The following is a 13,915-nucleotide window of genomic DNA, read 5'->3' as shown; positions in this document are numbered from 1 at the left end:
CAACAACAACATACAGGGAAGAAACAACAACTTACAGGGAAGGAACAACAACATACAGGGAAGGAACAACAACACACAGGGAAGGAACAACAACTTACAGGGAAGGAACAACAACATACAGGGAAGGAACAACAACATACAGGGAAGGAACAACAACTTACAGGGAAGGAACAACAACATACAGGGAAGGAACAACAACAACATACAGGGAAGGAACAACAACAACATACAGGGAAGGAACAACAACTTACAGGGAAGGAACAACAACATACAGGGAAGGAACAACAACAACATACAGGGAGGGAACAACAACTTACAGGGAAGGAACAACAACTTACAGGGAAGGAACAACAACAACATACAGGGAAGGAACAACAACTTACAGGGAAGGAACAACAACTTACAGGGAAGGAACAACAACAACATACAGGGAAGGAACAACAACTTACAGGGAAGGAACAACAACTTACAGGGAAGGAACAACAACATACAGGGAAGGAACAACAACAACATACAGGGAAGGAACAACAACAACATACAGGGAAGGAACAACAACTTACAGGGAAGGAACAACAACTTACAGGGAAGGAACAACAACTTACAGGGAAGGAACAACAACACACAGGGAAGGAACAACAACTTACAGGGAAGGAACAACAACATACAGGGAAGGAACAACAACACACAGGGAAGGAACAACAACATACAGGGAAGGAACAACAACATACAGGGAAGGAACAACAACATACAGGGAAGGAACAACAACATACAGGGAAGGAACAACAACATACAGGGAAGGAACAACAGCATACAGGGAAGGAACAACAACATACAGGGAAGGAACAACAACATACAGGGAAGGAACAACAACATACAGGGAAGGAACAACAACATACAGGGAAGGCAGGGACTAGTAGATACTACTAGTCAGATGATTAACTGAATTTTTGAACATTTCTGCAGAGAACTGAAAGAAAAATTGAAAAATTAAAGCCTTCAAAGTGGACTGAAATCAGATACGGAGGAGATAAAAAGCCTCATTGAAAATCTCAGTGAAACTCAGTAGGAGTGAAACAATCTCCCAAGAAACAATGAATGAAACTGATGAAGGGCCTCTTCCACCTATATCCCCATTTGCAGAAATGTTCCAAAGAAGCCCAGATGTTTCACAGGAAGCAGCAAAGTGTACTAGTCAGCTGCTGGAAAGGAAAACAATTGTAGTAATAATAAGAGTTCATGAACAGGAAGGCTCTAATCAGTAGTGGAAAAGAAAGGACCGAACAACCATGACAAAGACCCAGGAGGGCTGGCAAATGGAATGGGTTGATGGTAGTAAAGAGAAAGTGTTTCATGGTAGGAGGCTACAAGTAGGAAACAAATCGGCTAATAAAAATGGTATTCATGAATTGCCACAAAAAAGGAAATCTTTTCCAATACAAATAAACTTTGGTATGAAATGTAATAAAATTATGTTTTTCTGCAGAAGAACATGACAAGGGAAGAGAGAGTCAAGGTGTCAGAAGCAAGGAAGAGATACAAGGAGAGGGGAAGGATTGGGAGAGCCATAGGTCTCAGCTCAGGAACTTCAGAGGGAGTGATGAACTCTCCACCAGCAGAAGAGCAGCCCCAGAAAGATGTGCAACAGAAAGCTAGATCACACATTGTCCCACTCCCGAAAATCTTACTCTCCCAAACACAACCTACACCTCCTAATCCCATAGAGACACACCCCACCCAACTTTCTCCCTTTCTCCCCACCCTATGCCCGTCTTGCCCCCCCCCCATACCCTCCCTATTCTCCCATCTTATGCTTTCCCTGTTCCCCCACCTCACACCCACCCTAATGCCCTCCCTGTTCCCCCACTCCATACCCCTCCCTATTCCCCCATCCAATTCACTTCCTATTCCCCCACCCTATTCCCTTCCTATTTTCCCACTCCATGCCCCCCACCTGTTTCCTTATTGCATGCTTCCCTTGTTACCCTGTCCCATGCCCTCCCAGCTCTCCCATCCCTGGCCCTATCTGCCTCCACCGATCCGACACCCTCCATGAACCCCCACCCCAAACCCTTCCTACATCCCCATCCCAGGGCCCCACTGCCCCCCTTGTCTCAGGGCTACCATGTACTCCCAGTCACCTACTATATAATTCCCGGCCATATGTCGGCTCCATCTCTCACAGGTCGGGAGACATCTCCCGTCACACAGGATGCAGTCGCACCTCCATAGATCTCCAGTATCAGCTCTTGATACTGGTAATGGCTCAAAAGGGCCACCACTTCCGGGCTATTCATGCCCGTGCCACCTTTAGGGTGGCTTAATCTTCATCATCATCATCGTCGGCTCCATCATTCCCCACCTCAGCAACCTATAAGCCCATCCCCTCTGCCCACCTACTCTCCCTCAGCCCACAGAATCTTCCCCAACATGCAGTAACCCAACCAAGCAACCTCCTCCACCAGTGGTATCGACACCAAGGGAAAGTGTGACTGGACAGTTAGTTTCAAATAAATGTATTCAAACATAGACGAAATTACAATTAAAGCAAGTACACTTAGGGAAAGAACAAATGAGGACAATCCAAGTGTAATAGCATTCACTTAAAGCAAATTGACAAGCATCATAACAAATGTAGTGTTTTCCCAGGGCCTGTAATATGGAAAGGGGGGGGGGGGGAAGGAGTAGTGGCCCCTACTGATACAAAAAGGACTGAAGTTTCTAGGAAATGGATATCCTTGTCTGCCAGGGGTTCAGAGACTACATAACAGACGCTATGACAATGGGAGGACCAAAGATAGTAGTCATAGTAATATATAACCCTTCATTAAATGACAGGAGACTCAGGCAAGAGTATTACAGAAACAGCATAGTAGTTACTACTACAATAGAAAGTGGAGCCTCTGATACCTATAGAAATTGATCGTGGCTTCTAATCATAGGAAACTTCAACCATGGATGTTTGAACAAAGAACTGCATGGAGAACAGAGACAAGAAGAGCTAAACTAATGGATGTGGCAATAAGAACGGTCTTCAACCAGTGTGTCAATTGACGCACATGAATGAAAGGTAATGACGAACAAGCTAGAATTTAGTTTAAGCGATTTAGTTTAAGCGATTTAGATATAAGGAAAATCAACTTATTCCTAACATATAAGTGATCACTTTGTGATTACTTATTCTCCATGGGAATGAGTGACCACAATGTATTGTTGTTTGAATATCTGGTAGAGGTAAGTATAACTTACTCGAAGAAAACAAAGGCTTGCATACCGAAAGGAAAATTACGAGGAGATACGAAAATCCCTAATAGAAATACCAGGGCAACAGAGCTCAGAGGATAGGCTGCACAAGACGTGATTGAATACGTCACCCAGAACTGTAAAAGGGGCAGCGTTTGTACCAGTCCAAAAGAAAAAACACAAAATACAAATGAGAAACGCGTGGTTTATTCAGGGATGTAAGGTGGCAAAAAATTAACTTAGTTCAACGTCATGTAGTGACCTTGTACAAAGCAGAACAGAGGGAGATACCAGAAGGCAAAGAATGAGTACCTCAGAAGCAGAAGCAGAGAAGAGAAGCAGAGAGACAATAAGAATTACATAGCAAATAAAGCAAAGATAATCAGAATTGCTACACAGTCACTTCATGAGGAAAAACCAGTGAAGGAACAGGTAATGAAACTAAAAATAGGGGCTAACAGGTTCACTGAGAATGACAAGGAGTGGTGCAAGGAACTCAACAAGAGATTTCAGGAGGTCTTCACAAGAGACCAAGGAAAAGTTCCTTAACTAATAGAGGGGACACCTAACCAAGCACCACTAGAGAAACTTAAGATTACCAATCAAGAGGTAAGCTTGAATTTGATGTGACAAAGGCTGTTAGCCCAGATGAAATCTCGCTATGGATACTAAAAAAAAGAGAGCAAAAACACTATGCTTACCTCTCTCAATGGTAACAGTTCACTGGTAACAGAACCATAAAATATTTGAAAGACAGCAAATATCGTCCCGGTATACAAAACGAGAGACAGATAAGAAACAGTACCTACAGGCCAGTGCTCCTAACTTTCTTATCATGCAAGGTGTTGGAAAAAGAGTGTGAGAAAAATTAATAGAGAATCTGGAGAGAAGGAACTTTGTAACACCATCAGCATGGGTTCAGAGGTGACAAATCTTGCCTCACATGTTTAATAGATTTAAATTAGACAAGAGAGAATGGTGAGCAGATTGCATTTTTTTTGCCTGCCAGAAAACCATTGACACAGTATTCCATAAGAGAGCAGTGCATAAGTTGAGGAAGAAGGCAGGAGTTACAGGGATTTTACTCCAGTGGATAAGGCAAAACCAAAGCATCAAAAGACGGTGAGGTACTGTGAGGCGTGAAATCTCAGAGTAGCGAGATGTTATAAGTGGAGTCCCACAGGGTTCAGTCCTTGGACCTATCCTGTATATCATAAATGTAAACGATCTTTCAGAAGGAATAAACTCTTCGAGAAGGAATAAACTCTTCGAGAAGGAATAAACTCTTCGAGAAGGAATAAACTCTTCGAGAAGGAATAAACTCTTCGAGAAGGAATAAACTCTTCGAGAAGGAATAAACTCTTCGAGAAGGAATAAACTTTCAATATTTACTGATGATGTGAAAAATAATGAGGAGGATTATGGCAGAGGATAACAGCATGGGGCTCCAAGATGACTTGGACAAAGTGAAGGAAGAGACAGAGAGAAAGATTAATGGTGTCAACTAAAAATGTACCAAACACTCCGTAGCAGTTTGTGTCGTGGAACTTGAAGCATAGATAATATTGTGTCGTGGAACTTGAAGCATAGATAATATTGTGTCGTGGAACTTGAAGCATAGATAATATTGTGTCGTGGAACTTGAAGCATAGATAATATTGTGTCGTGGAACATAAAACATAGATAATATTGTTCCTTCCTATATTGTTCAAATGATAAACAAAATCTCTCAGAATGAAGAGCAGTCGATGAAAAATAATTATTTTGAACTTTTTCACATTTTGTAAATAAAAATAGACTTTATTTTCCATACTTCATGAGGTAATATTATTAGCCTTATTGTAATAGCATGAGATTTTGACTATATATTAATCATAACTGAGTATTATAAAGTTGCCATATGCCGACAGTATTGTACAACCCATTCTGGCCCCACGTGAAGATGGCGTGGAAGAACAAGGACCATCCCAACATGCATTTTCTCTTTTATGAAGACCTGAAAACTGACGTAATGAAAGAACTAAGAACTCTGAATGAGTTCTTGGGTACCCGCCTCACCCAGCAACAACTTGATAATGTAAGTCTACTGAACTTTGTTTGGTTACTAAGCAGAGTTGTTATTATGGTACAGGAAAATGTTTTATGTTATTACATGTTATTTTATATGACTCTCGATTTTATTAGTGTTTAGCACAGTGTGTTTTGGGCAGTTTCAGGCCTCTATATTTCCTCATAGATGTGAGGTAGTTAGTGACACTGGGATGAGAAGTTGTAGCTTGAGAATATGAGTGTTAGGAGAGTAAAATGTTGATGGAGTGTTATGTTGAAGCATCATGCCAGGAAGTGGCATGATGCAACCTTCGTTTACAGGGAACTTGTCTCTCACAAACATTACATTCTATTAGACTCTGAGAAAGAAATACATTTGTCCAATTATACCTAAACCACCAGGTACTGGTATATAGTGACAGGTGTCACCTGAGCCGCCTGGAAGACACGGGGTGGACACAGCTGTTCTCTCTCAACCATAGTGTAAAAATACTGTACATTTGCGAACGTTTAACAGCATAGGGATCTAAATGTCCTGAACTCCACTGTAAGAAACTTTAACAGTAGAGGGATGGAGATTCTTATTCAGGTCCAGCTTGTAGAGTATTTGTTAGGTCAATTAATGGAGAGTCTCAGTTCAGGTCCAACGATGGTAAGTCTTTGTCAAATTCAGAGATAGTGAGTTTTAGTGAGGTCCTGGAAAGGAGAGTCTTAGGTACAATGATGGAGAGTCTATGGATGAAGAATCCTAATCAGATCTATGGATGTTCAGGGATTGGTAGTTTTAATTAGTTCATGGGGTGGAGATTACTAGCCACGTTGAGTTAGTTCATGAGGTGGAGATTAATACCCACGTTGAGTTACTTCATGGGGTGGAGATTACTAGCCACGTTGAGTTTGTTCATGGGGTGGAGATTACTAGCCACGTTGAGTTTGTTCATGGGGTGGAGATTACTAGCCACGTTGAGTTAGTTCATGGGGTGGAGATTACTAGCCACGTTGAGTTAGTTCATAGGGTGGAGATTACTAGCCACGTTGAGTTTGTTCATGGGGTGGAGATTACTAGCCACGTTGAGTTTGTTCATGGGGTGGAGATTACTAGTCACGTTGAGTTAGTTCATGGGATGGAGATTACTAGCCACGTTGAGTTTGTTCATGGGATGGAGATTACTAGCCACGTTGAGTTAGTTCATGGGATGGAGATTACTAGTCACGTTGAGTTACTTCATGGGATGGAGATTACTAGCCACGTTGAGTTACTTCATGGGGTGGAGATTACTAGCCACGTTGAGTTACTTCATGGGGTGGAGATTACTAGCCACGTTGAGTTACTTCATGGGGTGGAGATTACTAGCCACGTTGAGTTACTTCATGGGGTGGAGATTACTAGTCACGTTGAGTTACTTCATGGGGGTGGAGATTACTAGCCACGTTGAGTTACTTCATGGGGTGGAGATTACTAGCCACGTTGAGTTAGTTCATAGGGTGGAGATTACTAGCCACGTTGAGTTACTTCATGGGGTGGAGATTACTAGCCACGTTGAGTTACTTCATGGGATGGAGATTACTAGCCACGTTGAGTTAGTTCATAGGGTGGAGATTACTAGCCACGTTGAGTTACTTCATGGGGTGGAGATTACTAGTCACGTTGAGTTACTTCATGGGGTGGAGATTACTAGTCACGTTGAGTTACTTCATGGGATGGAGATTACTAGCCACGTTGAGTTTGTTCATGGGATGGAGATTACTAGCCACATTGAGTTTGTTCATGGGGTGGAGATTACTAGCCACGTTGAGTTAGTTCATGGGGTGGAGATTACTAGCCACGTTGAGTTAGTTCATGGGATGGAGATAACTAGCCACGTTCTGGGACTGGGTCAAGTTAGTTCGTGATCAAGTACTAAGGTCAACTCAGGTTGACATTACCTGAGTCTTAGTCAAGTTCAGGTAATGAGAAAGTTGGTGAGGTCCAATGATGGAGAGTGGTAGTCAGGTGTACTAATGTATTAATTCATTATTAATTATTATTCATTATTATTAACTAATAATAACGAATGCTATATATTGCACCAATGAGGCAGGATTAGCTCTCAGGGTGTCTTGGAACACTTTATCTTAACAATAATTATATCAGTCTAAACATGATATAATGATGATAGTTAAATTATTTGAGTTTTATTGTAGAAGTAAAGATTATTTTTAGTAATTTATTCATTGTTTTTTCTAGGTGATCGAGCACACATCTTTCTCATCAATGAAAAATAGGAGCATTAAAAATCCTGAAATTTATTTGAGCGCTCAGAAGAAGAAAGACGGCTTCTTTAGGAAAGGTGAGTTGCATTGTCCTGACTCATTGTTCACTACACTGTCATGTACTCACCTAGTTATGCTTGCAGGGGTTGAGCTCTGGCTCTTTGGTCCCGCCTCTCAACTGTCAATATATTGGTGTACAGATTCCTGAGCTTCTCCATCTATGCCGGAAGAGAGCCGGTCGGCCGAGCGGACAGCACGCTGGACTTGTGATCCTGTGGTCCTGGGTTCGATCCCAGGCGCTGGCGAGAAACAATGGGCAGAGTTTCTTTCACCCTATGCCCCTGTTACCTAGCAGTAAAATAGGTACCTGGGTGTTAGTCAGCTGTCACAGGCTGCTTCCTGGGGGTGGAGGCCTGGTCGAGGACCGGGCCGCGGGAACACTAAAAGCCCCGAAATCATCTCCAGATAACCTCCAGATGCCATATCTATATTTGAAACTATGTATGGAGTCAGCATCCACCACATCACTTCCTAGGGTGAACAGGGGTGAAATGAAAATGCTAAGAAAAGAATAATGATTTAATGGGTGAGGGTATCATTGGCATGCAGGAACATGACAAAGTTGACGCCCTTGCTAAGGCTGCAGTAAATAAAGACAATATCGAACTGAATCTTGAGTTATCAAATAGGTCCCTTAAAAGTGTCATTAGACGAGAACTCCTGGATGAATTTGAAGAAAGTAGAACTGTGCAAACTAGCAGGTCCATAGTTCATCACTATGAAATGTGTGAAGTAAAACATGTGTATGGGGCAAGTAACAAAGTCAGTAGACTAACAGATGTTGTCACAGCTCGTATAAGACTTGGCTACAAGTATCTCTGCCAGTTCGGCTTGTATAGGGATCTAGATGAAGTAAAGTGTAAAGTGTGTGGACAAAGACAGGGCCACACACTCCAACACTATATCTTGGATTGTAGTGAAATTGAGCCATTTAGAGATAAATCTAAGCTCACTCTGTATGATATGGCAACCTATCTTATTACCATGGATAAATTACCTGAAATCCTTGCACTGTATCCATATTTCGCTTCCAGTAGATGAACGACATATAGGATTCAGAAACAAGTAGTGTATTGTGAGGACTAATAATAAACAGAAGCACCCCTACGACTCTGTAATATCCCCATTGGTCAAACTATTGTGTATTAGCGATAAGACCTACCATTAATGTATGATGACTTACTGTAAATATATAGCTCTTGAAATAGCACTTTCTCTGTAACTAGCTGACATTGTAACTATAAGGTGTGAAGGATAGATGAAATTGTTTATGTAATAATCTAAGATGAGGTCTGATAGAGACCTTTTGTGCCCTTTGTAATGCTTTTGCGCTACCGCTCACAGGATGAGTATGGGGTGCACAATAAACTAGCCGCCTTCGGCGGCAACAATCAAAAACACAACAATCAGGTATAGGGTGAGGGAGGTAGAGAAAGGGTGAGGGAGGAGTGAGGAAGTAGTAAGGGAGTAGCGGGGTTGGTCAGGAAGAGTGATAAGAGGGGGGAGTAAGGCAGGAGTGGTCAGGTAAAAGGGAAAGTTAGAGGGAGGAAGATATTGGGATCATTGGGGGAAGTAGAAATTAGAGAAGAGTTGAAAGTAGAAGGTAGAAGCATAAGGGTAGATAGTAGAAAGTGAAGTAGAAAAGATAGACGTAGAGGTAGAAAGGGCTGCTACCATCCATTCTAGTTCATTACATACAAGACAAGGAATGGAACTCGTCTGTACTTTAAGCTGTTATCAATGTTACTTTAGCATGTATAAACTGGAATCATGTATCTTGTTCCATGCAAGATTCCTTAAGGCAATAAACTCATGAGTGTTCTACGCTTAATTTGCAATATATCAGAAAATCCAAGATCTAGGGAACACAATTAAAGTCAGATTAAAAAGTAAGTTAATCAAGTATATTTAACATGATAAGATTCATAATTCAAGCAATTTTCCTTAATGTTGACACTGTCCAGATTAATAACCAATGTGAGTCACCACACAAGACCTTGAGGGCACTATGACTCTCTGCCCCTGCTAATCACACAACACCTTAAAGTTTGGGAAACACGAAATAAGTCACCCTAAGGTTCAACTCATCAAGAGTCTGAGCCTAATCTGGGTAGAGATGGGGTGGAGGCAGAGTCCCCACCCAGCCTGACAGCCTAGACTGGCTGATGTTCAGTTGTCCACCCCCAGTCTGTTCTGTTTTCTGTTGATGCTGTGCTAGGCTCTCGAATGTACAGTTCCCTGGGTATTTATTGGGAATCTGGGAGCTAACTCCACCAACTAAATAGATAGCCCCAGACCATCTACCAAGCCACGCCTTAACGGGCGGCTTGTTTGAAATACACACCCGGCTACCTGGCTGCAATTATTAGTTTAGCAGAAGCAAGGTAAAGTCACACGACCTGACCACTGGTCAGTTTGTCGTCATTAACACTCTAGAGGTGTGAGTATGGCTCAGACACCCTGACGCCTCTCAAAATCCTGTCTGACTGGCTCATGTACTATGCATGTATTAACTAAATCCAACTAAACAGTCTTATGGTGTTACAGTGCATTATTTACTAACTACTCTGGCAGTGTGTGGTTCTGTGTTGTTATGGAGTATTCGCTTAGTTTATGTGAAGTAAAGTTTACATAAAGGTTATCTTGGACTTCTTTGCTCATTGTGGCTTGTGTGAGTGCTATAAGGTGTATTTACCTATCAGTACTTACCTATCACTGACTACGGGGAAGTGAGGTCTAGTTCTTCATCCCCTTTAATTAACATTGTTGTACCTGTTGATCTATAATTTATCTATTCTGATTTTCGAATTCTAAATGGAATCTAACGTTAAAGTTGTGGCTGGAGGGAAGGGGTTTCTACAACTTCCTCTTCCAAATCATTCCACTTGTTGACCATCTGTATAGGGTACCAGATTTTTCGTACATCTCTTCGACTCATTTGCGTTTTAAACTTCTACCTATATCTTCTTGTCCTGCTTCTTCTCCCTTTAAAAAGGCTGTCCTTGTCCACGTTATCAATTTTTCTCCGTATTTTGTATGTTACGATCATAACCACCCTCTCTCTTCTCTCATCCGGGGATTTGAAATCTAATTTCCTGAACCTGTCTCCATAGACAGGTTCCCGGTAGTACACTCGGGTTCGTTCTCGACGCACAATCAAGAATTCCGGGTTCGAATCCAGGGCGATACACAAATGGTTGGGCACGTTTCCTTTCACCTAATTGTCTGTTTACTTAGCAGCAAGTAAGTAATCAAGAGTTAGTCAGCTTGTTGTGGGGTTGCATCCTGCGCGGGGTCAATAATTCTACCCTGGGGGGGGAACCTCTGAATGAATACACTCTGGCTTCCTGTCCCCCAACACAGTGAATTAAAAATAATTAAAGAGCTTATCTCTCTTAGCTCAGGTACTAATCCTGTTGCAAAACTTTGTACTTTGTAAATTCTGGTTTTGTTTCACGAGGTGCAGACTCCAGGCTGGTGCTGCTTATTCCAGCGTTGGTTTAATAACCAGCCTTGATTAATGTTTCTTAATATCATTATAATGTTTAGCAGCATCCCATAATTTGTTACCCTGATAATGTGTGCCTCTGGTCGAGACAGTGTTTGAATTATATCTTCTCCAAACTCCTTTTTTCTTTCCCACTCATGTAGGTTTTTTCATTTATGGTGTAGATACCTTCTAGACTCCTTTCTCATTTTGCCATCTCCATTAAGTTACATTTATTAATATTGAATTCTAGCAACCACATGTTTGCCATTTCTGGGGTTTGTCAATGTCATCCTGCAAATTTCTACAGTCACCTTCGGTGTTTACTTTCTTTATTTGCGTCAGCCTTTTGGGAACATTGACATGTCAAACTTACTCCATCAGGTTGGTCATTCACAACAATTGTTAACAGCAGGGAGGTCCGAGGATCCTTGGGGGAATTCCACTTGTTACCTCCTTCCAACTCGAACCCTCGTCTCTGACTCTGTTTTCTGTCATTCAGGTAGTACTTTATCCAGAGCTGTTTCTTCATTTATCACAGCTTCCTTCTTCATCTTGTATGCCAGCCTTTCATTAGCAACTGCACTTAAAGATTTTTAACCATCTCGACAAATATTCCCTTCCCAGCCTTTCTTTTCATTATTTATTTTAATAACCTTTTCATAGAACTCTATCAAGTTTGTTAGGCACGTCTTTTCTCTGTTTCAATCCATGTTGCATCTTCGCTACAACGTTTATCCTCTGCACATGTTTACTTATTCTCAACCTGATTACTTTTTTCCAGCACTTTACACAGAATATTGTCAGCGACATTGGAGAGTAATTTAGGTTCTTCTGTCTTCACACATTTGAATACAAAAACTATGTTTGCCTTTTGTCTAGAATTCTGGAAGTTTTCCAGTCTCAAATGTTTTATTGAAAATTGTAGTCAACGAGTGACATTGTACTTCTGCAGCCTCTTGCAACCGCCATGGTGATAATTGGCCTGGTTCTATTGATGTTGTTGTGTCTAATTCATCCTGGTGTTTACTAATGTTCTCAACGTTGACTCATTTTTCGTCCAGTGATACCTTAGTATTTCATCTCGTTAGCCTGGTCGCCACACTTGCTCGTTCTTAAAGACTCCTAAAATCTATTGTTGAGTGTTTCACAGACCTCCTTGTCATTTTCCGTGAGCATTCTACCATGTCTCTCCAACCTCATCACATGTCAATTCCTTATGATTTCCTCTTTATCTGGCTATAGAACAGCTTTAGATGGGCCTTAACCTTTGCTGTATTGTCGTTTTTAAATTGCTTCTCAGTTTCTGTACTTTCCTGGTCCTTTCCTTTGCTTCTCTACATTCCCTATTGAACCAGGAGTATACTTCTCTTTTCTCGTCCATCTCCCTATTGAATGGGATGAACTTCTCCATTACATATGAACATTTCTGATAAATTAATTCCATAATCCTATTGTTGATTTCCCTTCCCCACTGGACTTCACTAAGATAGTCCCTCACTTTCACGTAAATCCCAACGTCTCTAATATATCTTCTTCGTCAATGTGTTCCTTGGTTAATCATATTCCTTTAGTTTCATTATGTTCTCTAGCATGATAGTGCAGTCGTCACTGGCAGTAGAGGGCATCTCGTACACTATTATCTTAATATCTGGGACAGTTTGGGTAAATACCATGTCTAGTGTTGCTGGTAGATCCCTGACTCGTTGCTTCTGTAATATGTTGCTTCAGGAAGTGTTGTCCCGTATCTACCAGTTTTGTTCTCCATTTTCATGCCCCTTGTGGAGGGGGGGGGTCCTTTTTTATTCAGTCTATTTCTCTGTATTTGAACTTCGCAACTATAAGATTCTTAGCCCTGGATCCCCCTTGCCACCATTGGTGCTTTTTACATTACCTTTAGGCAAGTTTCATTGCATCTGTCATATTTTTCTATAGGCCTTGTATTTTTTAGCGATGGGTTGTAACTCCTCGCTTCAACTACTACTACTACCTTCTTGTCACCAACTGTTGCTATTGCTAGTGTGTGCTCTTGCTTACTTGTTCCTTCTAATACTTATACTTCCTCACAGCTCCAGTGTGACTATAGCATTACCCTGGCTACAATCACCTCGGAGATTGTAGTGGTTGGTTACCCCACCTACACCACCGTCTTATTTTATTACTTGATATCCTTGTGAGAAGATTGCAATATTTTTATAACACTCTTTAGTTTCGTTTCAGTTATTGCTATATAATGTGTGGGTGTTATTCAGCCTTCTATACCTCCAACCCTACACCTTTATTTGTAATTGCATCTTCATTGGCGAACATAACCTTAATGCTACTCAGTACTCATCTCTGCAAGAATGCCTTGGTTTCCCCTTCGAAATATTGGTTCCTGTTTTCCCGTGATCATTTTTACTTGTGCATGAGGTGTTTGTTGTTCGAGTCCTTCTTGCCTCAAAAACCTGGGGCCAGATTCACGAAGCAGTTACGCAAGTACTTACGAACGTGTACATCTTTCCTCAATCTTTGACGGCTTTGGTTACATTTATTAAACAGTTTACAAGCTTGAAAACTTCCCAATCAACTGTCGTTATTGTTATAAACAGCCGCCTGGTGCTTCGGAGCTCATTAAATGTTTAATAATTGTAAACAAGGCCGCCAAAGATTGTAAAAAGATGTACAGGTTCGTAAGTGTTTGCGTAACTGCTTCGTGAATCTGGCCCCCTGGCTTGTTGTACAGTATCCTCTGATCCCTTACCTTCCTCTGCTTGTGAAGTATCTGCACTGCTATCCTGACCTTCCTCTGCTTGTGCAGTACTTGTGCGCTATCTAGTCTCCCAG

At 41.5% G+C, this 13,915-nt stretch overlaps 1 protein-coding gene across 1 annotated transcript in view; it reads left to right on the top strand.

Moving 5' to 3' along the window:
• Positions 1 to 5,156: 5,156 nt before the first annotated feature.
• Positions 5,157 to 13,915, top strand: part of LOC138367714 (sulfotransferase 1E1-like) — a 30,780-nt gene continuing 22,021 nt past the window's right edge. The window contains exons 1-2 of the mRNA XM_069329674.1: positions 5,157 to 5,317; positions 7,517 to 7,619. Of these exons, the coding sequence (XP_069185775.1) occupies positions 5,183 to 5,317; positions 7,517 to 7,619 (238 nt within the window). The 5' untranslated portion in view covers positions 5,157 to 5,182. The remainder of the gene's footprint in view (positions 5,318 to 7,516; positions 7,620 to 13,915) is intronic.

This window comes from Procambarus clarkii, chromosome 23, assembly GCF_040958095.1.
Source record: "Procambarus clarkii isolate CNS0578487 chromosome 23, FALCON_Pclarkii_2.0, whole genome shotgun sequence".
Classification (NCBI taxonomy): domain Eukaryota; kingdom Metazoa; phylum Arthropoda; class Malacostraca; order Decapoda; family Cambaridae; genus Procambarus; species Procambarus clarkii.
The sequence above is the reverse complement of the archived record's forward strand: the minus strand, read 5'-3'. Positions and strand labels throughout refer to the sequence as shown.